General features: G+C 33.8%; 1 protein-coding gene across 5 annotated transcripts in view; it reads right to left on the bottom strand.

Moving 5' to 3' along the window:
• The window catches only part of LOC143247638 (ecotropic viral integration site 5 ortholog-like), a 59,942-nt gene that overhangs the window by 2,480 nt on the left and 32,523 nt on the right, over positions 1-24,939 (bottom strand). For 4 of the 5 annotated variants that reach the window (XM_076495997.1, XM_076496000.1, XM_076495999.1 and 1 more), the window contains exons 3-15: positions 18,481-18,688; positions 16,087-16,386; positions 10,188-10,313; positions 9,280-9,423; positions 8,808-8,897; positions 7,835-7,932; positions 7,669-7,729; positions 6,937-6,990; positions 6,291-6,458; positions 3,766-3,912; positions 3,511-3,660; positions 2,955-3,116; positions 752-898 (exon numbers count right to left, since the gene is read on the bottom strand). In XM_076495997.1, the coding sequence (XP_076352112.1) occupies positions 752-898; positions 2,955-3,116; positions 3,511-3,660; positions 3,766-3,912; positions 6,291-6,458; positions 6,937-6,990; positions 7,669-7,729; positions 7,835-7,932; positions 8,808-8,897; positions 9,280-9,423; positions 10,188-10,313; positions 16,087-16,386; positions 18,481-18,688 (1,855 nt within the window). The remainder of the gene's footprint in view (positions 1-751; positions 899-2,954; positions 3,117-3,510; positions 3,661-3,765; positions 3,913-6,290; positions 6,459-6,936; positions 6,991-7,668; positions 7,730-7,834; positions 7,933-8,807; positions 8,898-9,279; positions 9,424-10,187; positions 10,314-16,086; positions 16,387-18,480; positions 18,689-24,939) is intronic. The other variant, XM_076495998.1, reaches the window with a different exon arrangement.

The raw sequence follows: 24,939 nt of genomic DNA on the forward strand, positions 1-24,939 counted from the left end.
GAATCACACATTTATCTGACACTTCAGCCAAATATGTTACAAATCAAGAAGTCTGTCCAAGTGTTCATGTGTCTCCTGTTAGGAAAACTCAATTATATGTTTTTAAATAATGGGAGACCAAGTATGACGTCAAATTTTATTTCATAAACACTATTCTACACTAAACTGTTAGGAAGTTATCACATTATCACACATATTTCAAAATGTGGCAGGACTAAATAACAATATACAAGTTTACTATATGTTATCGTTTAATGGCTCCTGGCATAACCGAAATGCTCAACAATTACTTTTTCTGGTGAGTAGTAAAAGTTCCTCAGAGCTTTGATTCTGAGTGAAGAGTGCAACGCAATTAACTTTTAAATTGATAGATTAATTTAAACTTTTCCCACAATTGAAGATAAGTATTTTTGCTTGCGTTACACAAGTCCACTGGTTTTATTAAGATTGTTGTTTTAAACAAGTATGGCAATACCGATTATAATAAGAAACACTTCATTGTTTCAAAGATTAAATTGGTGGAATTAATTGATGAAATATAATACAACAGCCAGAGAGAATCTTGGCAGTGAATGGATAAGGTTAAACAATAAACTTTGTGTTACTCATAACAAGCTATTCTTTAATGGACAAAAATTATAAAAGATGGTAGATGTTTTAATTGAGGTAATCTTAAACAATGTATATATCTAAAAATTCAATATTCTTTAGGTCTATTGCTACTTTACATAAAGTTGATGTCCTCACAAACCTGTGAAATTAAATCCAAGTTTCTATACTGTTCATCTCTCAGTTGGCCTTGTAGTTCACTATTGTTTTCTAAAGCAGTGTCATATTTTTCCTGCAATTTCTGCATTTCATCTGCTTGCCTTCGGAGTTGGTTCAAGCTCATTTGGTTCTGTGCTCAAGAAGATAAGACAGTTAAATTCCTTGTAGATAAAAGATTTTGATAAGAAATTTTACACAGCATCTAAGTAATGAGCAAGCAGTCTTCTTTTACACAAGCAAGGTAAAGTTATTCCCTTTCTATCTCTTAACTCTCCGATTACATGCTTGATCCAAGAGACCAATCCCAAACCATTTCATGCTTGTTATACTTTTCATATCATAATACAACACATACATCTTAAGTTTTGCAGATTATCAGTAAACATTACAAGGCTTTTGTACACAATTTTTTGGTGAGTTTAAGATTTGTTCATACCTTTTCACTTTTGAATGTTCATTATCCAACATGCAAAGTAATTTGATTTGAAGATTAAAAGTACTTTTACTCATCATAAAAATGTCACATTTCACATATGAAATCTTTATAACTTCTAGATAGTTATCAAACAGATGGGTTTGGTCGATTTGACCAACCTTGTAACCAGAATAAAAACAATTTGGAAAGATAAATTACGCTTTTTTGGTTCTAGAATTACTGTAAAGTATAAACAAAACACAAATGTTTAGTCTAAATGACTTAAATCTTGTAACATAAGGCACATACATGTCTGATTTGGTGAATGTGCATTATGTTAATGTACAACAATGTTTAGGGACAGTAAAGGACCTGTAAGACCATCTTGGCTGTCCCATCCTCCAAGCCAAACTGGTTTTAATTATAATAAATCCAAGATATTGCATGCAAGTTATCATAATTTGAATTGTAAGTATAATCTGGATGGGAATAATCTTAACTCAGTGATGTCGAGAAAACTCGCTTGTAGAGAAATATATATGTAAAAATGGCTCGTTTGGGTTGAGGAAACATTTTCCGGTCAGTTACCTCTTTCTTTCTTTGTGAACCTGACAATGACCGATGAAAGTCGAAACGTTGTTCACTTCTCTACGTAAAATATTTTCTCAATCCAAACGAGCTGTTTTTAAATATAATAATCTTAACTGTTTTATGAAATAAAAGGGTCTTGGTGTAGTAGTTGATCAGTATCTAAAGCCATCGACACAATAAGTTGTTGGTAGTAGTAGGGGAAATAGGACTTTAGGTTTTATCTACAGAAATATTGAATATAAGTCTAAAGAGGTTATAAGTTCATTGTATAGGTCACAGGTTTGGCTACATTTGGAGTACTGTGTTCAGTCTTAGTCTCCTTACGTTAGGAAAAACATTAAACTGTTAAAAAGGATTAACGAAATTGTGTTTGGGATGGAAAGATTATTGTCGTAGGAAATGCTGAAATCTCTCAAATTGTATTTTCTTGAAAAAGAAGAGTTGGGGTGAATCTGAGGTGTTTAAAATTTTGAAGGGAATTGATAATTGTGATCAATCATCTTTTTTCACACTCCACAGTGAGAATAATAGAACTAGAGGACACAAGTATAAATTTTGGCATGGTAGGAATAATTTTCTGCTAATACAGTTTTACTTTTGTAACAGAGTGGTCGGCCTCTGAGGTGGGTTGCCATCATATGTTATAGAGGCAGTAAATTTAAATGGTTTTAGAAAAGAGCTTGATAACTGTATAAATAATAACAGGTTTAAAGTTTTTTAAAAGTGAATTTAGTTTAGAGCATGGAACACCTAAGGAGGGACCCCAACAGGTTTCATGTTGTCTCAAAACGTGATGTTAAAATTCATATTTAGGATTTTCTTTTTTAATATTTAACTTTTAATTCAGAAATTAACTAAAACATAATACTAATATTTGAAAGTATAATCTACAACCTCCTACCAAACATATTAACATACATTTATGAAATAGTTCAGTAACATTTTGAGAGTAAGTATGACAAACCCATTTTCCCCTGACGTTAATATGAACTAACAAAAACAATTTTTTAAAATCACGTTATGCAAGGATGATTCATATTATTTCTGCATTCCTTATAATTCAATCACAAATCTAACATTAATAAGACGACAGTGGTAATGTGATTAACTAAAATGTTTGAACACTGAAATTAACTTGAAGTAAAATTTTCGTTTGTGAGGTATTTTTAATTTTTAACACCTGAGTTTCTAATTCCATGACTTTCTGCCTCAGTTCTTTCAGTTCTACTGTAGCATCTGCTTCACGAAACTTTACTGTCATTAGATCTTCCTGTAACTGATAAAGAACAGTTTTCTCCATTTTTTCAGTTGGTGATGAACAGCTTGTGTCGGCTAAATGCTTCTGAAAAATGTAATACATTTTTAAAACATCTTTATCTCCACTGTTATATTATACATAATATTATCTGTATAAGCTTGAAAAGAAACGTTTAAAACAAGTATAATTAACGTATACATTACTACTGAAACTTATTCCTTGTATACAAATAACGTTTTCAAAAAGATAAGTTACAATTAACAGTGCATTCTAACCAAACAACTGGTGCTATGGTTGTTTGTCACATAAAATAATGATTGCATCTCATCATTTAAAGTTTAATTAAAAGTTTGTCATTTATTTCATTGTACACTATCTCACAGCTTTTAAAATAACTTAATAAAACGTAAGGATAATGACATATAGAAAACATACTAAAGTATTTCAGTATCATGCCATATTACACACAATTTCTTACCTCCCACATTGCCTGGAGATCAACCACTTTCTGTCGTAACTCCTTCATAAACAGATTAAGTTCAGCTTCCCGAAGCTTACTGGCTATTAACTCTTCCTGGAGGCTTGCCATGGAATTATCAGGCACTGTTTCTCTCAGCTCTTTGTTGGCCTTATTTTAAAGTAAACAACAAGTAACTAAATCTATCATACAGTAATTTTACAAATAGAGAACTCTATAAACATCTAACTATCATGATATTTAAAAATATCTTACCTCTTCTAGTTCATGGATCTTCTGTTTCAACTGTTGTATAACATTTTCCTTCTCTGCTTCTTTCACTTTCACATCCATCAACTCCCCCTGAATTGCTTTAATGATGTCTTCTGCATATGCATCTAGTGAAGGAGACTGAGACCAAATCTATGAAGAAGATATATCAAGAATAAATTTCATAATAGTGTAATACATACAGAATTTCATAAGACAAAATAAACCCTCTTTCTACATGTCACAGGTCCAAGGCCATGTCATTGCATTTGTTGACTTGTGTTCAAAATGTTATTTAACTACTATTTTATGAACTTGTGTAAATAAGTCTGAAATAAAACTGTAGATTATTTTAATATTTTAGTGAGTCACGTGATGTGTTTAATACAGCACTGTTCAAAAGTAGATGTTTGTAATGTCAAAATACTAAGTCTGTAGTTTTGTATAAATTAGTAACTCAGATTACTAATATTGATAAGCTGGAATTAAAATAAGAACCACATCTTTATTTTGCTGATATATGGCTTATGTACTGAATCAAACGTGATGTCCTCATTCATCTCTTTACATTTTTGAAAACCATCCCTTATACACTCTTACTTCAATACACGACAGGTGAATAACCAATCAACAGCTCGGAATGTTCCAAGAGGGGTTTTTCTCAGCCATTTTAATCTGTAAAAAGGTTACCACGTTCTTTCGATCCAAGATTTAAAGGAGGTTGGTTGTATCTGTATTCTGCTCGAAGTTTCACATTTTTTTTAAATCCAAATACACCTTAGTTACTAAGCTTAGTAAATTAGAGGAATTCTATGGTATCAATGTAGTTATCTATGACTTTTTTGGTTATTTAACTCCTAATTTCTAATTTTCTTAGATGAGACTAGCAAATTGGAAATTAAGACTAATACACTGTGTATCCCCACAACAATGGGGGCCCAACTTCTGCAGTCACCTCCAAAACCTAGGCTACATTTTATAATTCAACATTATAGCTTGGACCCTTTTTTTTTTTTTAAATATGCAGTGTATTTGATTTCATGTTAATGTGTTTTGGATTATTGCTTCAAAAATTTTATGGTTGTAATATATCTATAAAACTTGTTTGGTATCCTCCACATGCAAAATTTTAAAAAGGCTTAGCAATTTATGTCTAGCAGCAACTGAGTACAAAGGTTAAAGCAAGAAGAGATAATTGTTTGTTTTACTTCTCAACTTATTGTTCTATATTTTAAGAAAAATAAGTTTAATAACTTCTTTCCAAATAGTAATAACCTACATACATAATATATATAAAAATTGAAATGTGACTGTATATTACAAAATGCTATTCCACTAAAACACAGTCAAGACAAGGAAGACTAAAGGTCAGTTTTATATTACTGGATATGTAACATGAATGAGCATGCACAGAGTCAATGCAAGTTATGTAATGTTTGCTAGGCATGACTGGAAAGTCAATATAATAAAAAATAATAAATATATGTGTAAATATATAGTGTTATGAAACTTATGCTACTTTTTTATTTTTATTTGTGTGTTATAATATGTAGTCGTTCTAGGATGAAGAAAGCATAATTTATATTTATTTCCTAATTTTCTTAGAGTGGATACAAGGCCAAGTGATAGAACACACATAGTTAGAGTAGAGAAAATAAAATATATAGTCTTACTGAAAACAAATATTTAAAATGTATTTAGGAAGTTTTAGAGATTATGCAAATAACGATATTTTTGGAACAAATAATAGTGTTTTTTTAATCATAACATGAAATCGATTTGCACTGAAACTAGTATTGACAGAGTATTTTTACAAACAAATATCTGGTAAAAATATTTCATTAAAAACATGAATTTTGTGTACAAAATACTTGCAATCTTTACTAAAAATTTACCAAATTTTGTGAAGATACACATGCTGTATCCAAAATGATAGTGCAACTACTTAACGTGTGCAAATGTGTAGACAAACTTGTGTATATTATAGCGAAAGAGTTAGTTAGTTTACCTTCTCTAGCCACAATAAGCATGTACAGTTTTCTAGGCCTCTCACACAAAAACATAAACCAAGAAACATTTTACCCTTGATTTCTATAAAATCCAGAGTGCCAGTAGAACTAAACTGGTAGAGACCCAAAAAGAAAATATTAGAAAATTTAAAATGATAAAAATACTCAACCATAGACAAAACAGTAATACTCCTAGAAAAACCAATTTTTATTCTTATAAATAGTTTTCACTGGTTGCATAACAATGATTACTTTGAGTAAAAAAAGTTTCCTTGTTGCATTATTATACATTAATTTTTACACAATACATTATCGAACGTGTAGAGCAGTGACTGATTTACGAAATGTTTTCAGGGTTTTAAAATATTACATATTTGTGATAGTTATTTTGTGTATAAGGTAAACATCAAAGCCTCAAACTATTTCTTACAAAAATTTGAGCTTTTTTTTTTTAATAGAATTAACTAATCATTCAAGACAAACTTGACTATCAGGTTATGAAAACTGAGACATTCGCTCTACCTTGTGCATTTCTTGCAGTTCTCCGTAAGCTCGCTCCAGCTGCTGCTTTATGGTATTTTCTTTATCCCGCAAAGCAACGAGTTCCCTCTTGATAATAAAATTATCTTCTGCTTCCTGGGCTCGACTAACTTGTCCCTCTATTAGCCTACTTGCTAGGGAAGCACTTTCCTTATTTAATGAAGCGAAATTTAATAAATACTTTTTACAAAGCAATTATTACTCACAATAAATGTAACAAAAATATTCAATGTTTAATAAAGAAACTGACATTTTCCATGATTAAATTGAACACTAACCATTGTAAAAATTTCTATCTTTGGATATACTTAACAAAAATAATAAAAACAGTCATTATATTCTAGTGTAAATACACATTTATTTTATAAATTACGTTAAAAATAAACTTTTGTTCGTTCATCTTGTACTAAACACCAGTTTGAAGAAGGTACAAAATGGATGGTATTTTCCCTAAAACATAAATGATGGCATTCTTTACATATTACTATAGCCGTAGCATAGCGTTAAGATGGTAGTTTGTAAATAAAATACAACATTACCGTTTAAACATAAAACAATGCTTAAAATAACGTTTTCAAACTAAATCGCACTTACAAGATCACACAAAGCACTGGACAAAACTAATTACCTGTTCTAAGTTTTCAATTCTTTGTCTAAGAATCCTATTTTCTGTCCTCAGCCTCTGTAACAAGTTTACACTGCAAGCATTAGGTACATTAGTTGATTGAACTTTTCTACTGTATTTCATTTCTTTCAGAAACATAAAAAATAAACTACAAAAATATCAAAAAATGATCAAATAGAATGATATTGAAATTACATTAAACCTACTTAACAACCTTTTAACATGTTTAAAACTATGAGCTGCCCCCTATTCAACATTTTATTGTACCCATTTTACAGGTAAATGATTATACTAAATTACTTTAAACCGTAAAAACCTACTAAAGACCTGTGTAGGAGCTGTGATTTTGAAATGTGCAGCTTTTTACTTTCTCTTCAATTACTTGTTTGATAAGTAACGACTATAATTACTACAAGAATCTTAACTGAATCAACCCCCTTAAAATTATCATTTAGCTGTTCCCTGGATATAATTATATACTGTAATCTACAAATATATTTAAAACTTAGAACTTGTCAACAAAACAGGTATCAATTGAAAGCAACTCGATGTTTGTTATTTTAAAACAGTTTGCAAGAGAATCCACCTCTACAGTGAGTTATATAGTCATCACACAGATTGCATGTGTCTTTTGAACATGCTGAAATTAAATCATTAATATATACAGCAAGATTTTTCTTCCCTTTCATTGACTTGTTATAAACGCAACGTTACACGTAATAGTTGATATCTTACCCTCATTTCTATCATTTCTTCTTGTTCTCTAGTCTTTAAAGTTGAATATTCTTTCTCTAATCTGAGGGGAAAAAAACCACAAAAACCATTCAGTTTTGTATTATCACATAACTATATTTATTCAGTAGTGTTATGTCCAAATAGAAAATATTCATGTTAATGTCACCTTTTCATTTTCTTCGTGTTGTACTTGACTTGTAAAGCCATGTTAATAAGATAATCTGGATCTGTCTCACACTTAGATGGCATTTCTTTCTGAAAATACTACAAATAAATATTGAAATTAGTCTTCTATCAAAGAATTAACACAACTGCAAATAGACTACAATAACTTTATTATTACAAAATACGACAACAAAAAATTCCAATTGCATATTCCTGATTAATTGACGACGAGAAACCCACTTGAAATAAAAATGTATCTCGGAACAGCTGGTAAGGGTATTAAACACTTTTACTGATATGTAGAGAACAACGGTCACATTCAAACACTCTTTCTTAACCTGAAGATGACATAGGAAGGAAGTGTTAATTCCTGATTAATTCTCACAGAAAGGTTTTGTAGTAAAGAGAACAAGCATAAGAAAGCAAAATATAAATCACCAAGTTTTCAATTTTCTTATCTGGAAAACAGTTTGTTACATCCATATAAAAACACCTACTAAAAATTATATAAAGAAACCAGACCTTCATTCAACAGTTGTAACTGAGTTAATACATAAAATGTACATTTATTTTCTTCACTATTCAATTAAAAGCAGTAATTGTGAAACTTCTATTTTAAAATAACCCTTAAAAACAAATGTTCATAACTAAAAGAAGAATGTTTAGTTCAAGTTCTATCCAAATATGGTATAATTTAGATTAAAAAACCAGAAAATCCTTAAGGACCTCCATTGTCAACAATGAGGAGTAAGTGTCAAAAATGTATTAAAGCAAGAAACTTTTTATTTAGTTGAAATTCTTTCCAACTAATTGAGCCTAAGGACCAGAAAAAAATAGCAAAAAATGAGCCATTTACCTACCAAACGAAACAAAGAAAAGTAATTCTAGGAAACCCTCAGTATCAATAATGTGAACGTTAAACATTTGTTACATGCTAAAACTCTCTCAGACTCTAGCGAAAAACTGAAACTTACTTTCAACATTCCTTCCATGTCCAATTGTAGAATGTCTTCCTTACAAAACTGGAGAATTGCTACTGCTATTCTAAAAATTATCTCTATCCCCTATTAAAAATAAATTATAAAGACAGTCTTAGGGTTTTTGAAAACTTTTCTAAGAATTATGTTCAGAATTAAATAACCAGTTATTTAATCATAATCTTCCACTATTCATTTTGTAAAGTGAAAACAATTAATTCAAGGAACTTAAGATAAAAACTATTGTAAAAGGGAACTCAAACATTAACTGACTCAAACTAATGAAATGTTTTAGTCAAAATCATTGCAAAAATAAGCTGTTAACTGTAAAACATGATAGTCATATTACTGTAAAAAACAAAACGTCATTCAATCAGTAATGTTAAGATACGTATCCAGTGACAAATGACATTTTACTGCTGAGGTAAATAGCAAAAATAAACCTAACAATTAAACAAAACAAACTCACCTCAGACAACAGAAGGTCCATTACTCGACAAGCCAGTTGGAAGGGTAAAGAAGACGTAAACAGAGTCAAGAACCATGAAGAGGCATACATTGATGTCTGGAAACTTTGGGACTGAAGATGAATATAGAGTTCTGGGAGAATCTCCTGTATGTTAAATCAAATTTTCTTGACATGTGGAATATTTAAAACCATATTCCTCTTATTTACTACTGCAGTTCCAAATTCTAGAGTTGATAAAGTTGAGAGCTTGTAAAGCTAAAATCTGAAATTCAATCTCTTCGACAGGCACAGCAAATAAAGCCCATCAAGTAGTTTTATGTAAACAAACATCAACGCAATTTTCACTATTCTGAAAACAAGTATTTTGTATTTAAAATTTCTAAAACATAAAAAGTTTTTAATTTAATATAAAACAGAATAACAATTTAAATTTTACTACTGACGTTGTACAAAGTTAAAATATTGTTTTTTACAAAATCTACATTTATTTTACTTATTCCTACACGAGATACAGTAACCACAAACGCACATACACAAACTAAGTACGTATCTAGCAATTTCAGTTATTTTTTCCCTACGCTCCAAGATGAACCTGATATCTCAGGTGCCAGGCAAATGCTTTACAAACTAAGATTGAGAGTTGATTAATTTGCTAAAAATTGCTAGTAATGCACTTTTTAATAACTCAAAACTAGTAAGTTATCCTATCACAATGAAAACATATCCTTAAGCCTTATTTCACAGTCTCAAAATGGCTACTTTCAGTTTTTCTACAGTTATGCAACTGTTGTTCAGTTTTCTCAAGCAAGATTTTAACCCAATACAGCTCACACCACTGAAGGAGCTAAAGGTAAATACTCATGATATTTGTTTAATACCATAAACTACTATACATACAATCGCATTACCTGGACTATACATTCCAACTGATACATGCATAGGCCTAGTTCTGCCATGCATGGTTTGTACATTTCTCTCAACTTGTAATCTTCCATAAGCCTCACCAGGACAGAGAAAGCTTCTTCTTCTGGCATCTGGAAATAACAAGTACTTAAGTTGTGGATTTCGTCCACCTGTTACTTAAGTTGTGGATTTCGTCCACCTGTTACTTAAGTTGTGGATTTCGTCCACCTGTTACTTAAGTTGTGGATTTTGCCCACCTGTTACTTAAGTTGTGGATTTTGCCCACCTGTTACTTAAGTTGTGGATTTCGGCCCACCTGTTACTTAAGTTGTGGATTTCGGCCCACCTGTTACTTAAGTTGTGGATTTCGCCCACCTGTTACTTAAGTTGTGGATTTCGGCCCACCTGTTACTTAAGTTGTGGATTTCGCCCACCTGTTACTTAAGTTGTGGATTTCGGCCCACCTGTTACTTAAGTTGTGGATTTCGGCCCACCTGTTACTTAAGTTGTGGATTTCGTCCACCTGTTACTTAAGTTGTGGATTTCGTCCACCTGTTACTTAAGTTGTGGATTTCGTCCACCTGTTACTTAAGTTGTGGATTTCGTCCACCTGTTACTTAAGTTGTGGATTTCGTCCACCTGTTACTTAAGTTGTGGATTTCGTCCACCTGTTACTTAAGTTGTGGATTTCGTCCACCTGTTACATCAAATTCTAACACTAATTCGAATTCTTCATAATTTTTTTCTGTTTAATACTTCATTATTATTGGACAGTCTTAGAGTCAAGACAAAGGTATTTATGATCTATTGTCTATACAATTAGTGCAAGATTAAATTATTATTAAACTGGTTTTGCTTCTGTCTAATACTCACAAAAACATGAATGATAAAAGCTTTGTCCACACTCATATTTTTAGTGATAAAGTTTAACTACTCTGTATTCTTTAAAGTGAAAAGATTAGTTTGAAAAGAAAGTAAAGCATATTTGGAACACAATGCAGTCGTTCTTATTAACCAAAAACTGAACATGATAGTATTTCAGTTACAAACTCTCTTTGTTAACCTGAAGATGACCTAAGAAGGTCAAAACGTTGTTCTCTACTGTATTTGAATAAAAGTTTTAATACCCACACCAGCCATCTTGAGATACATTTTTACTTAAAGTGGGTTTCTCGTCATCATGAAACAATTTTACTGTGCCCAATTTTTTTTCACAGTTTGCTGTAAATAAACTAAACTACAGTAGCCCTAATTACACATACTTGGAAAATGATGCACAAGTTCATTCATTTAAATTTATTTTACTTAACTGGTAACTGGTTGAAGGAACTAAGTTTTGACAATGATTTTTAAATCACACTTTTTGTGGTAATTATTCTATTGCTTATTGTTGAAACTCAGGTCTTGTGTCACTACTAAACAAAATTAATATAGTTGAAATGAGACCTGCTTCATTATTCAGACCAGTGAACTTAATAAACATTTCTTCTCACACGTACACCTCTATATTAACTGAATTTAAGGAAGGCCACATACGTTCCCATAAGCAACAAGCTGAGTGGTGCAAAATACTGGTGAATTAAATTATGGCAGAATTTCCTGAAAGGTTGGGCATCCAGAGAGGTGGGGACAAGTATTAAAAGTGAGCACTTTAGTGATCAGATTAGAGTCAACAGTGATTTAATACATTTTTAATTAACAAGAATTGAAAGTAATTACCACAACACATATAGCACTGATGTATATCTGTGTACTAAATTTCATCATGTAACCCACTCTTTCATTCATTTAAAAAATAAAGAGGGGACAAGTAACCTTATTTATTAAAGGGTAGCATTGATGACAAAAGTTTGGGAAATGCTACTTCAGGAGATAAGCATACTTCACGAGCTCCCGATACTTTCCGAAACTAGAAAAATATTGAATACAAGTCTAAAAAGGTTATAATTTCATTGTGTAGGGTAGTGGTTAGGCCACATTTGGAGTACATTATTGTGTTCAGACTTGGGCTCCTTGTTTGAAAGAGTTAGTAAAATTATACCTCAATGAAGGGATTGTCACATGAGGAGAGAATAAGAACATTGTTTTCTCTTGAAGAGTTGGCTGGGATTTGATTGAAATGTTTAAGAATGTGAAGGGAATTTGATGCATCAAGATTGTTTTGTACTTAACAGCAAGAATTATATAACTAGGTGACACAAACCATAGATTTAAACAAGGTAGAAGCCGTCTTCAGCTAAGACAATTACATCATTCAAATTGTGTGGTTTGACCTATGAATGGGTCGCTTTTGGATGTTGTGGAGACAGTAAATTTGATTGAGCTTAAAAGAAAGCTTGATAGATACATGAATATTAAGGGTTGGCTTTAATTTTTTTTTAAACAGTTTTAGTTTGGCTTACAGGCTGGGACAACCGAGAAAGATCAATAGGTCCCTTGTTGTTCTCAAACATTATGTTATTATTTCAACTACAACACCAAAATCAAAACACCTTTTTCTGTTGCTATTACTTGGAATAATGTGAAATATTCCAGAGATAAAGTTCTTCTTGACAGAATTCTAGGTGGAATTAGCTTCTCCTGGAGGTAACAAACTTGTAGACCAATCACAGAACTTGACAGCAACATATAGTGCAGTTTTAATGTGTTCAGCTACATTTCAGTGCATGTCATATTGTTTTAGTTCTGAGACGTTTCTTTTACCATCTTCTGGTACTGATTTCCACAAGTTGTCATAATACAAATCTATACTGACTGTTAATGCATATTGGCTCTTTTATCAAACCAGACTAAATATTTACTTAATTCTTCTAGTGCTGTAAAGCCCTTCCAGCATCATAATGTAACAGTCAATTCCACTATTCATTGCTAACAAAATTGGTGGTGGGTGGCGATTATAAGATGCCTTCCCTCTTGTCTTTTACGGCTAACTTAAAGATGCCTAGCTCAGATGACCTTTGTGTAGTTTTGGGCAAAATTCGAAACAAACCAAACCTATTGCATCCAAAATGTTTCTAGGTTCCAGACACGGCAACACAAGCTCTGATCAACTGTGTTAACGATTACATTCTAGACTTGAATCCTGCAGGGTGCGACATCATCTGATGTTAGCTCATCACAAGCAGACTCTGTCCGAGAAAAATGTCATGGAAGAAGACCATGATGATAGAGTGACCCACACTTGAAGTTCACAATCCTCCATTGTTGCAGCTTAGCACTGACACTCTATAAAATTGTCTGAAGCTTTCTTAATGTCATCAAAATATCTCTCAAATGCAAAAACAAATAAACGTATTTATATTTGCAAACGACACAAAGGTGTACATGCTAACCAGGCAACCAAACCCAAAGGAAGCAAACACGTTGTGACTTACTCAGGTACATATATAAGAACTTTGTTAGATACCAAAAACCTACAGTATGACCGAACAAAAATGTACATAAAAGGTATTACAAACGGTTATAATATAAATTAAACAAATGTTATATTTGAACGATACTTAAATGTACTTATTCTCTTCATCCTTTCATATATGTGTTTTATTCAACAGTTGGTTTAGCTAACTGTCAAGCTGCACCCTCTAACCAACAACCAGGTAAAAATTCAAATTAAATTAAACTTACGTAAAACAGATTTTATTATTTAAAAACCAAAAGGGATTCGATGCTTAGTTTCTCTTTAACAAGCTGAATAAAACCACAACATGTTTATCTACTGCCCGGCTTCCAAGACCAGACTCAATATACCACGAGTTCCCCCCCCTACTATGACAGTTTAACATCCTTGTTATGAAGTACAACGGAACTAAAATTTGCTTTAAATTTTATCTTAAAAATGTCTCCTAGTTTAAGATAATTTTGTCTGATACACTGCTAGCCAAAATCTTACTGCCAATGAACATAATGATATGCATTTTGCGTTATCAGACTCAACCACTTATTTGAGTAGAGCTTCGAAAGATGAAAATAAGAAAAGGGAAAATAAAAATAAACTTTATTAGCATTTAATAATGAACATGTTAACACTATAAAATTAGCCTAAATACTAGCTGGTTAAAAGTTTAAGACCATACCAAAAAGAAGTCCTAAACATGGTAGGAAATGCCCAACAAGAGGTCTCAGTAGCGAGTTGCACGGCCATCATTGTGAATAATTTCAAAAATTCTTTTGGCATGGTTGATATAAGCGCTTGTAGAAGGCTGACTGGAATGTTATTCCAAGCAGTAAAGATGGTTTCACGAAGATCATGCACTGTTTGGATTTGACGTCCATGTCTATAGACTTCCCTTGCCATCCACCCCCAAACATTGTTAATGGGATTCAGTTCGAGTGAACATGCTGTATGGTCTAAAAGAATCACATTATTCGCCATGAAAAAGTCCTTTGTCCTGCAGGCATTTTGGATTGCTGCGTTGTCCTGCTGAAAGATCCAGTCATTTTCACACAAGCGAGGGTCTTCAGTCAATAACGATGCTCTACTCCAACATGCCAATGTAGCCAGCTGCTGTTTGACACCTTTTTATAACCTGAAATTCCATTGTTCCATGAAAGGAGAAAGCACCTCAGATCATGATGGAACCTCCTTCACTGTGTCGTGTAGAAAATGTCTCAGGTGGGATATCCTTATCGTGCCAGTAACGTTGGAAGCCATCTGGATCATCCAGGTTAATTTTTTTCTCTTCAGAAAACAAAACCTTCGTCCACTATTTTACATCCCATGTTTGGTGCTTCTCAGCAAAGTTTAACCGAGCTGTTTCATGTGTACGGAAGGAGGCGTGGCCTTTGCAGACTTTCGGTTTTTAAAGCCTTTCTCTCGTAGATGCCGTCTTATTGTTCTTGAGCTGCATTCTGCATCCGTAAGGGCTTTAATTTAGTTCGACGATCGGCTGGTGTCTTGCCGGATAACCCGTCGAATCCTCCTACTCGACGCCGGTCAAATTTTCTTTGGTCGACCACTTGAAATTCTTGTTCCGTATCCCTCAGAGTCTTTTAAGAAATTTCCAACAGCAGTTTTACTTCGCCCATTCTCACCAGTGATGGCATGTTGAGAATGACCTTGCTTTTGCAGCTCAACAATTCTGCCACGTTCAAACTCTGTCAACCTTTTAGCCTTTGCCATGTTTTTACCTAATGTAACACAGGAGATGTCCGTTGGAGATGTTGACAACGCTAATGCTTGAACACAAATGATTAAATATTTACCGATTAACACTTCGTTTCAGTATGGTTTTAAACTTTTGACCAGCTAGTATTTAGACTAATTTCATAGTGTTCACATTTTCCCTATTAAATGCTAAAAAAAGTTTTTTTTCTTATTTTCATCTTTCAAAGCTCTGCTCAAATAAGTGGTTGAGTCTAACAACGTAAAATCCATATTTTTTCTTTATGTTCATTAGCCTTAAGATTTTGGCCAGCAGTGTATGTATATTTTTCAGACAGAGTAGCAAACTCAACTTGGAAACGGTCAACGTCAGTTTTATGTAAAAGTGAGAGAAACTAACACCAAACTACTTTACTCGCAAGCAAGAACGTGGCAGAATAAATACGGTACTTTTGACAACATAAACAAAACGGACATCTGAAACAATCAACTAAATATATACTGTTTAAGACTCATTACGTGGGTATGTACATATATCCAGAATTATACAGTTCAATGTTGTCCAACGAAGAATCTGGTAAGAGGGCCTAAAGCTCGTGAATGTTCATGTGCAAGTAACTGCTATAAATTCTATAAGTTTAAATACATTGTTAGATTGTTCTTTTAACTGTGAATTTAATACATTTAATTTGTATTTTCTACAAAACTGCCTGTACAACAATCAAATGATTACAACATATCATTAATCATATTGTATAACAATCTCGATTCTATTGTTTTATACCAATATCAAATGTACTCACCTGTAACAGTAATAACCCAACAATGAAGGCACTTCCTTGACAATAACCTACTTCCCTGTCATGGAGAGAATAAGCCTTCATCACGTTAAAAAGCCTTTCTTGACCTTGTCCATCTTTCTCGCGGAAAAACTCGTGTTCTGGGTAAGTCCTAGCAATATCTCGCCGAATGACTTTCTCACACGGTGAAGAGTTCTTGATGTATTCTGCATACCGGGTCTTGGCAGTACAAGACTGGGCGTTACAAAGAAGCTGCCACACAATTCCACGGAAGTGATGCGGAACACCTTTAACCACCAACTCCTAAACAAAAGCGACACCAGGGGGCGTTTGTTAACGTTTTTCAAAGTTAGGGCACCGCTTCTACAAAATCGACGACTGAATAATTTTTAATATAAAACACAACACTGAAATGTAAACACATTTTGTAATATAGTGATATTACGATGGTATTTACAGAACAACTGGGCTAATTGTTATTTGCACAGTTTTTACTTTGTGTATTAAAAAACTGATTACCCTATTTAATTACTCGTATGTTTGTTCTTAAGTATATGTTTACTCGAATACCACGTACAATTTTGTTTTTGAATTTCGTGCAAAGCTACACGATGGCTATCTGCGCTAGCCGTCCCTAATTTAGCATTGTAAGATTAGAGAGAAGGCAGCTAGTCATCACCACCCATCGCCAACTCTTGGGCTATTTTTTTTTACCAACGAATAGTGGAAGTGACCGTCACATCATAACGTCCTCACGACTGAAAAGGCGAGCATGTTTAGTGTTACAGGGCTTCGAATCCGCGACCCTCAGATTACCAGTGGAGCGCTTTCACCACATTACCATGCCGGGCCTACCACGCACAAGCCTCCAAATACTAGTTATTTATGAATCCCTTTTGCAACTGGTGGTTACGTTTCATAACATTTTAGTTGTTTCGTGCTGTCGTTAAAAACTGTTTTTGTAAGTGTACCGAGCAGACAGAAGTTTGTATAAAAATTACATGAAAACGACTTGGGGTGGAAACAGATGTCCACAATCTGAGACCCATAATATACCAGTCCCTCTGCACAGAGTTCTACACTAATAGAGGCTTTACTAGGTTTTCTATCTAATGCTTTATACACACACACGCACACACGCATTAGAGTTTGGATTCTGTCTGATAGACAAAATATTCCCAATAGTTTTTGGAGCTATTACCACAAACAATACTCATTATGATTTTAAGGTGACGACGGGGATTTACAATATATTATGATATAATAGCACTGAAGATACACACACATCGTTCACTGATGGTTGGGACTACATATTACATCAAACAGCGGTTTGTGTATTTTTCCTATTACAATACTTATTTTTTTTAAAGGACTAACATATTTTGTGAAATCCAGAGTATTTTTTAAAGGTAAAATACATAAAAAGACCTGAGCAGTAACAATCCACTGGTGGTATTTGTTTTATATTTTTTTTATTTACACTTTTTTTCCTTTTGTTCTTCTTGTGCCACTACAGGTATTTTTTAAAAAATATTTTTAACACTTTTTTTTTTCCTTTGTTCGTATGCCACGAAAGATATTTTTTAAAATATATTTTGTTAACACTTTTTTCCTTTGTTCACTAGGGTATTTTTTTATATATATTTTGTTTACACTTTGTTTCCTTTGTTCGTATGCCACGAAAGATATTTTTTAAAATATATTTTTGTTAACACTTTTTTCCTTTGTTCTTGTGCCACTAGGGGTATTTTTTAAATATATTTTGTTTACACTTTGTTTCCTTTATTCTTGTGCCACTAGGGGTATTTTTAAATATATTTTGTTTACACTTTTTTCCTTTGTTCTTGTGCCACTAGGGGTATTTTTTTAAATATATTTTTGTTAAAACATATTTTTCCCTTTGTTCTTCTTACGTCACTAAGGGCTTGGAATCCTGTAATCAACAAATTCATGGACTAACAAGAAATCTGCTGCAAAAAATCAGTGTTGAAGCTACGTTTAAACAAACAAAATCAATGGATATGGGCCTCATCAGTCATACTAGGTTAACACTTTACTGTTTCCTAAAAATAACCGACACGACGGTAACAATAAACTGACGTCATGCCCAGTAGATTTGATAGTCAGTTTGAGAAGCGTTATTTTGTCTGCGATATAACACAAACACCGAAATACATTATAAAGTTAAAAAACAAAACTAACCGAATATTTAAACACTAAGATTAAAACATTAATTAAAAATATACTTTGTGATGCTTTTTATTTCCTCTGGGTAATTAACTAACTTGTGAAATTTCTCATAAAAAATAAGTCACCGCTAAACAATTTCTATAAAACTTTTAACAAAGACTTTGTTGAATGTCACCAAAGATAACTACTAGCAGACGATGTCCGTACCTTAACGTAAGAATTTTTCTTTTTAATGTGGAAGTCCCAGTCATTAATTATGTGCCCCCAAGCCACCCAAGCATCTTCCTGATCATCTTCGACAGCTGGACTTTGTTGACCGTTCCCCGAGCTTACAGATAAGAGGCTTGTATCCGATGACTTCCGAGAGTGCGTAGAAGTCAAAGAATTTAGTGATTTGGAGTCAGATTCAATTATTCTGTAAAACACAGAACAGAAAAATTGACTTTTTTAATATGTAAAATAAAATTGAAGAATTATCTTTCCAAACAATGTTCTTACAACTGGATATAGTAAAAGTTAAGCCTAATTAGGTCAAAACATCTACTGCGAAACGAACTTTTTTGTTGTTGTAAATATCTATACAAATAAGAAACATCTTCGACCACAATAACCAAAGTACATCAAACGTAAGCACAGTTTATACTGGTAACGCATACAGACACAACAATGTTTATGGTGGGAGAAACTAAAACAGTGACTGCTATCCACGTTGTGGCCACCATTAGGATCAAAGCCTGACAGTAAAACACATTACGTACTAATTCAATCATATTTTTCTTATCTCTTCTATCTTAATACCTACAATGATAAAACTTATTAAATTCCAACATTAGATGTCATGTAAAACGCATAATGTACGTTATCGTTCAAAATCCATTTGTTTCTGCGGCTTCAATTTTCCGAGATTATAATTTATAAATAAATTTTGTGAAAAACAAACTAATGGTCATGGCGAGCTGTATAACAGTTATGTTACTGCTTATACACTTATCTGTTATTCAGTGTCTTATTCTTCACTTATGGCGTTATTTAGTTTCGTATTATACTTCTGATATTATCTGTTATTTTGTTTCGTATTGTTACTGAAACTACAGGAATTTCTCTTTACGTCACCTTCTTTTGCGTATTTATAACTCCTCGTGTTTGTCTTCTATTGTCTTATTTCACTCAACATTCATATACTTTTTTAAATACTGTTTTTTTTACTATTTAAAGAAGAAAAAATAAATATTTGCCCACCATCCCTAAGACTATTTTAAAACACTGGCACTACATTACCCTAACTAAATGCTTCTATCATATTCAACACAACAAAAAGAACAGCGTACCTGTCGGTGCACAAGATAAAATTTTTCACTCGTAAAACGATGTCCGATTTTACCCCTAAGTCAGGTTTAACTCAGGTTTAAAGATAGAGTCCAAGCAAGAATTAACCAAAACTACGTTGTTCTAATTACTATCGCTTGCTTTTTTTGAAGTAACTTCGTTGACACTGCGCCACCTACTTTGTTAAAATAACATGTTTGTAATTATATCATTTGTCTCGATTCTTCATAACTAAAGTCATTCATCTCGCACGCTAGTTACAATTAATTATCACATTTTTATTTGAAATGTATTAATTTCATCTAACATTACATTATTGTGAATATTATATCAATAAAGTTAATAAGTGTACGTTATAGAAATTCTGTAGACACGTTTTTATAGTAGATCGCTATATCTTAAAGTTTCGTTTTTTTGCAATAAACAAGTTCTACTGTGAAAACGTTTGTAAAGTTGTTTATTACGTTTGTGACTTAAGTTATGATACAATGAGCATCTCAAAACGAAGAGCATAGTCGTGGTTCTATTTATCACCCCAGAATGATATGTTAGCATAGTTTCAAAATAACTTTACAAAACTAACATCATAGACTTCGTTGACAATATAGGTCGTCCATGACGTTATTACTTTCGTAAAGAACGTCTTAGAAGTTATATTGAAACTGTGCTAACCATACACTCTGAGGTAATAAACAGAACCAAGGAAAAATATCCGTGGTCGTATTATACACCAGTAAATACGATCCCCCACAAAGAATTTTCTTCCCCCTCCCTTGTCTCAGGGTTTTACCACATTCCAATCATAACCCCACAAATATATCATAGTCAACATATCCACTCTGTGGTTGGTGAAGACACCCTTCATCCTAACCTCTGGAACTTCATTACTTAATTAGTCGTACTCTATCAACGTTCGGGGAAGACTCCTGGAATGATATGAAGAGAGAAGGGGTCACATCCGGAGCACTAGACCGACTTATGACAGTCCTCTGGTTTGGTTAGAAGCGGTACAGTGGGTCGACAATTACCAATAGACACACAACAAACGGTTAAGTTATACAAGCCAATGAACCGGTGTTAACTACATAATCTTAACGAACTGTACTTTGATCTACCACAAAGTACAAGTATCCAACAGCAACGAATGCTCCAATATACAGCTGAATACGTTCTGGAGCGTTCTCTGAAAGAACCTGATGTGGTTTAGTTGTTTCTTACCGTATATACTTTCTTTGCATTATGTGCCTCCACAGGATGAACAGTGATCAATATTTAGTAACTTAATGTGCGATTAATTTAATAAATTCGAAAAAGAGAGGTATCAGCAGATAAACTAAATACCAAAAAAGGGAAATTCTGCTCAAAGAAAATTTTAAGTCAGTACAACATGTGAATAAATTAATTGGACCTATCTGACACTCTTAGCCTAAAACAACGAATACCAGATAGATATAGGTGGAATGAAATAAAACGAATACACTTTTCGTAATCTAAAGATACGTTTCATTGGTCAGAATCCTGTCGGTATTCTATGTGTGTCAGCTACACTTAAACAACATTAAACAGAGTGCATGCTGGGTCGACTTACGTCTCCAACAGTCATTTTTCATAATTACTTATGAGTAGATTCTGAATAGTGCATTACTTATATGCATTACAAAATAAGTTTCCACCGATATTCGGCGATAACTGTTGTACGGATCTCCAACCTAATTATTAACTACCAACAAAAGTCAGTTATATTCTTAATGAATCATTTTATGGTTACTTTACAGACCATTTCATTGTTAAACTAAGAACCAACCGTACAATTAATCAACTATTGAATACAGTAACTTGAGTTGCTGTACACTCATTGTTAGACTAAGAACCAACCGTACAAGTAATCAGTTGTCTTTAAGTCAATATACAGAGTCGATGTGTCCCAAACAAACAACTGTAATTATAACAGATCTGCATTACTTGAAACAACACATCACAAAACACTGCACGTGCTTCAAACTGAAGATATTTTAGTATCTTCGTTTCTCCATCTTTGCTACATAGAACAGAACGGATAATTTCAAACGGTTCGTTTTTAAGAAACTCCAGTATCCGAATTTCCGTCACGAGAAATGAGCTGCAGATGATCAATGGTTCAACCAACTCAGCAAACGTTTTGGTAAAATCGATTCTCCAATTACATTGTTCATGATGTCACACTTCTGCACAGCACGTCGTCACAGCCTGGTTACGATGTTGTAAACAAACTGAACATTCAACCGTCTTCAGGTATCTGAACCACAGCTACAAAAGAACTATTTTCACGATATCTTTTGGCGTCTGGAGTCACGTGAAAGGATGGGACACGACTCTGTAGAACATATAACAGAGAAGTGTTGCACGGTGGCGGCGGGCGTTGTCATTGATCAGACTGAAGATACAACTCAGCTGTTGAACGCTGTCCGAAGACTTAAGGAAGTCGCAACACGCTAATTCCAGTTCCTACCCACACCACATTTTCACGATTAACACGTGCACTAAGTTTCTGTGTAAAAACAAGGGTAGTGGACCAAAGTTCCACGTTTCCTTCAAACTAATTAGCGCACAGTCAGTGCACCCACCACTTCCCTGCAGGATAAATGCGTGACTAATTACCCTCACCTCCGGAGGAGAGAGGAGGGACAAGGTATTATATTTGGATCCGAGCATGGGTGTCTCGAAAACATAAATTACAAGGCACACGAAAAACGAACACAATATGGGAAACCTAGATGGGGCAGTCCTCCCGAATTTGGTCTGGATCACTTTCGTGCATTTTTTTTTAAATAATAGGAAGATTTTAGCGATTTGGGTTTAACAACTTTGTATCGTATGATTCGGTTTTACCAAATTTCATAAGGTGAGACTCCCCATCACACTGCACAAAACGCACGTAACCTCGAAAACGGGTAACGAGGTTTGTAATCTCTCCGATTGCTGTTGTTTGTTAAAAAGAATATTGCAATATGTTTTGTTAATCCAGTTATCTTAGTGTTAACACTTGGAAACAAACTTTTGTTCTCTGTCCGCGAGTGGAACAGCTTCAATAAGGATGACTGACGCAGCTGAAGATTTGCAGCTTTATCCACTCACGACGATGTACGACATGAAACTTTGAAAGTAGATGGTTATACATACAACACACTAATGGCATTGACTGAAACATTATATCGCCCCTGAGGTTGAAAAAGTGAGCATGTCCAGCGATAAGGATTCGAGGCAGTGACTCGCAATGTGCGAGTCCAGATAACATATTAACAACGTGAGGTTAGTATGTTGCGTTTATTTTGTTAGAGAGACGAGCCATCGACTCGGTATATCTCACTTGATAAATAAACAATTAACTCTACACAGATCCACGTTAAAAATTAAATCCCTGTCGTGACTTTGTAAAGCACATGTAGCCAATGCTTTACAAGTCCGGTTTCAAAGGACCCAAGTGAATGACAGAGGTGACCCATTCTCCTTGACAGATCGACACATCCAACTAACAGCTGAGAAATTAAACAGCTGAATAGACAGGAACAAGTTTTTTTTTTCAAGGACCCATGACGCGGGCAAGTCTCGAGCCCGCAATAATCTATCTCACTGCGAGTACAAACGTCAAAACGACCGAATTATGTCGTCCATTACAAAAATTTGCGTAATATGAACCGACATGTCCGGTTCTTGTTACTCACGTTTAGAAACGAAGTTATGGACTACATTATTAATACTCGCAGTACATGGTCGTCTACAGGGGACGTACGGACCCCCTCAAACTCTCTGTATGCAGAGCCTCGGTTATTTCTGCGTATAACGTCTATTTCTATGTATGTGATGTTTGTAAGTGTGATAAGGTTTATAAATTACTAAGCTGTCGAACATTGCAGTTCTTCTAACAATGACTCGTACAAATCGCGTTCGGAATACTATTGTGTTTATCGTATACCATTCAGCGCGATGAGCTATGGAATTCAGCAAAGGGCGTCGTCGACAGGCAGTTGTGAAAAAATGTTCACAAGAGGTGCAACAACTACGTGTGTTGTTTGTTGTAGCATGATACAATAGAGGGCGTAACAGCTTCCAACAGGTCAAGGTTGTGATTACAAAAGCATATTGAATAATTAATGTTCATTTCTACACGAAATAAGAACCCTTGTTGTTAGATAACAAACCGGACTGAATAACAAAGAAAATTCCTGTTCGTTTTGGGGTTTTTTTTTATCACCTATCATGTTACAGCTACGTTATTAGCTTAAAAGTAGATGCTTTTCAAGCGACACGTAAGAGTAGCTTGTGATTTGTATAACTGTTTCTTTTTATTTATTAAATTCGCGAAAAGCTACACGAGGGCTATCTGCGCTATTCGTCCCTCATCTAGCAGTGTAAGACGAGAGAGAAGGCAGCTAGTCATCACCACCCACCGCTAACTATTGGGCTACTCTTTTGCTGACGAATAGTGGGAGAATTGACCGTCACATTATAACGCTCACACGGCTGAAAGGGCGAGCATGTTTGGTGTGATGGGGATTCTAAAACGCGACCTTCAACTTACAAGTCGAACGACGCCCTAACCCATGCCGGGCCTGGGAGACGTAACAACACAAACTTGTGAGGTAAAGCTTAATAGACAGAGCAATGACGTTAGAGTGTGCGGCTCTTAAGAATTCTTTATTATTATTTATATGAATGTATAGAGCATTCTCTGAAAAAGAAAAGAAAGAATACAGGTACGAAGGCCGTAAGAATACGCGGATGGTCTTTCTTCTTCCTCTGTATAGTAATATAAATCTGCCTTCACACTTGGAATCAAAGAGGAAGTTCTGTTCCGCCATAACAAGCATCCTGTAGGAAAATTGTAAAACAAACAAACGTATTTATATTTGTAAACGACACAAAGGTGTACATGTTAACCAGTCAACCAAACCCAAAGGAAACAAACACGTTGTGACTTACTCAGGTACATATATAAGAACTTTGTTGGATACCGGAAACCTGCAGTATGACCGAGCAAAAATGTACATAAAAGGTATTACAAACGGTTATAATATAAATTAAACAAATGTTATATTTGAACGATACTTAAATGTACTTATTCTCTTCATCCTTTCATAAATGTGTTTTATTCTACAGTTGGTTTAGCTAACTGTCAAGCTGCACCCTCTCACCAACAACCAGGTAAAATTCAAATTAAATTAAACTTACGCTAAAACAGATTTTATTATTTAAAAACCAAAAGGGATTCGATGCTTAGTTTCTGTTTAACAAACTGAATAAAACCACAATATGTTTATCTACTGCCCGGCTTCCAAGACCAGACTCAATATACCACGAGAC

The sequence above is a fragment of the Tachypleus tridentatus genome, chromosome 3, assembly GCF_004210375.1.
Source record: "Tachypleus tridentatus isolate NWPU-2018 chromosome 3, ASM421037v1, whole genome shotgun sequence".
NCBI lineage: Eukaryota > Metazoa > Arthropoda > Merostomata > Xiphosura > Limulidae > Tachypleus > Tachypleus tridentatus.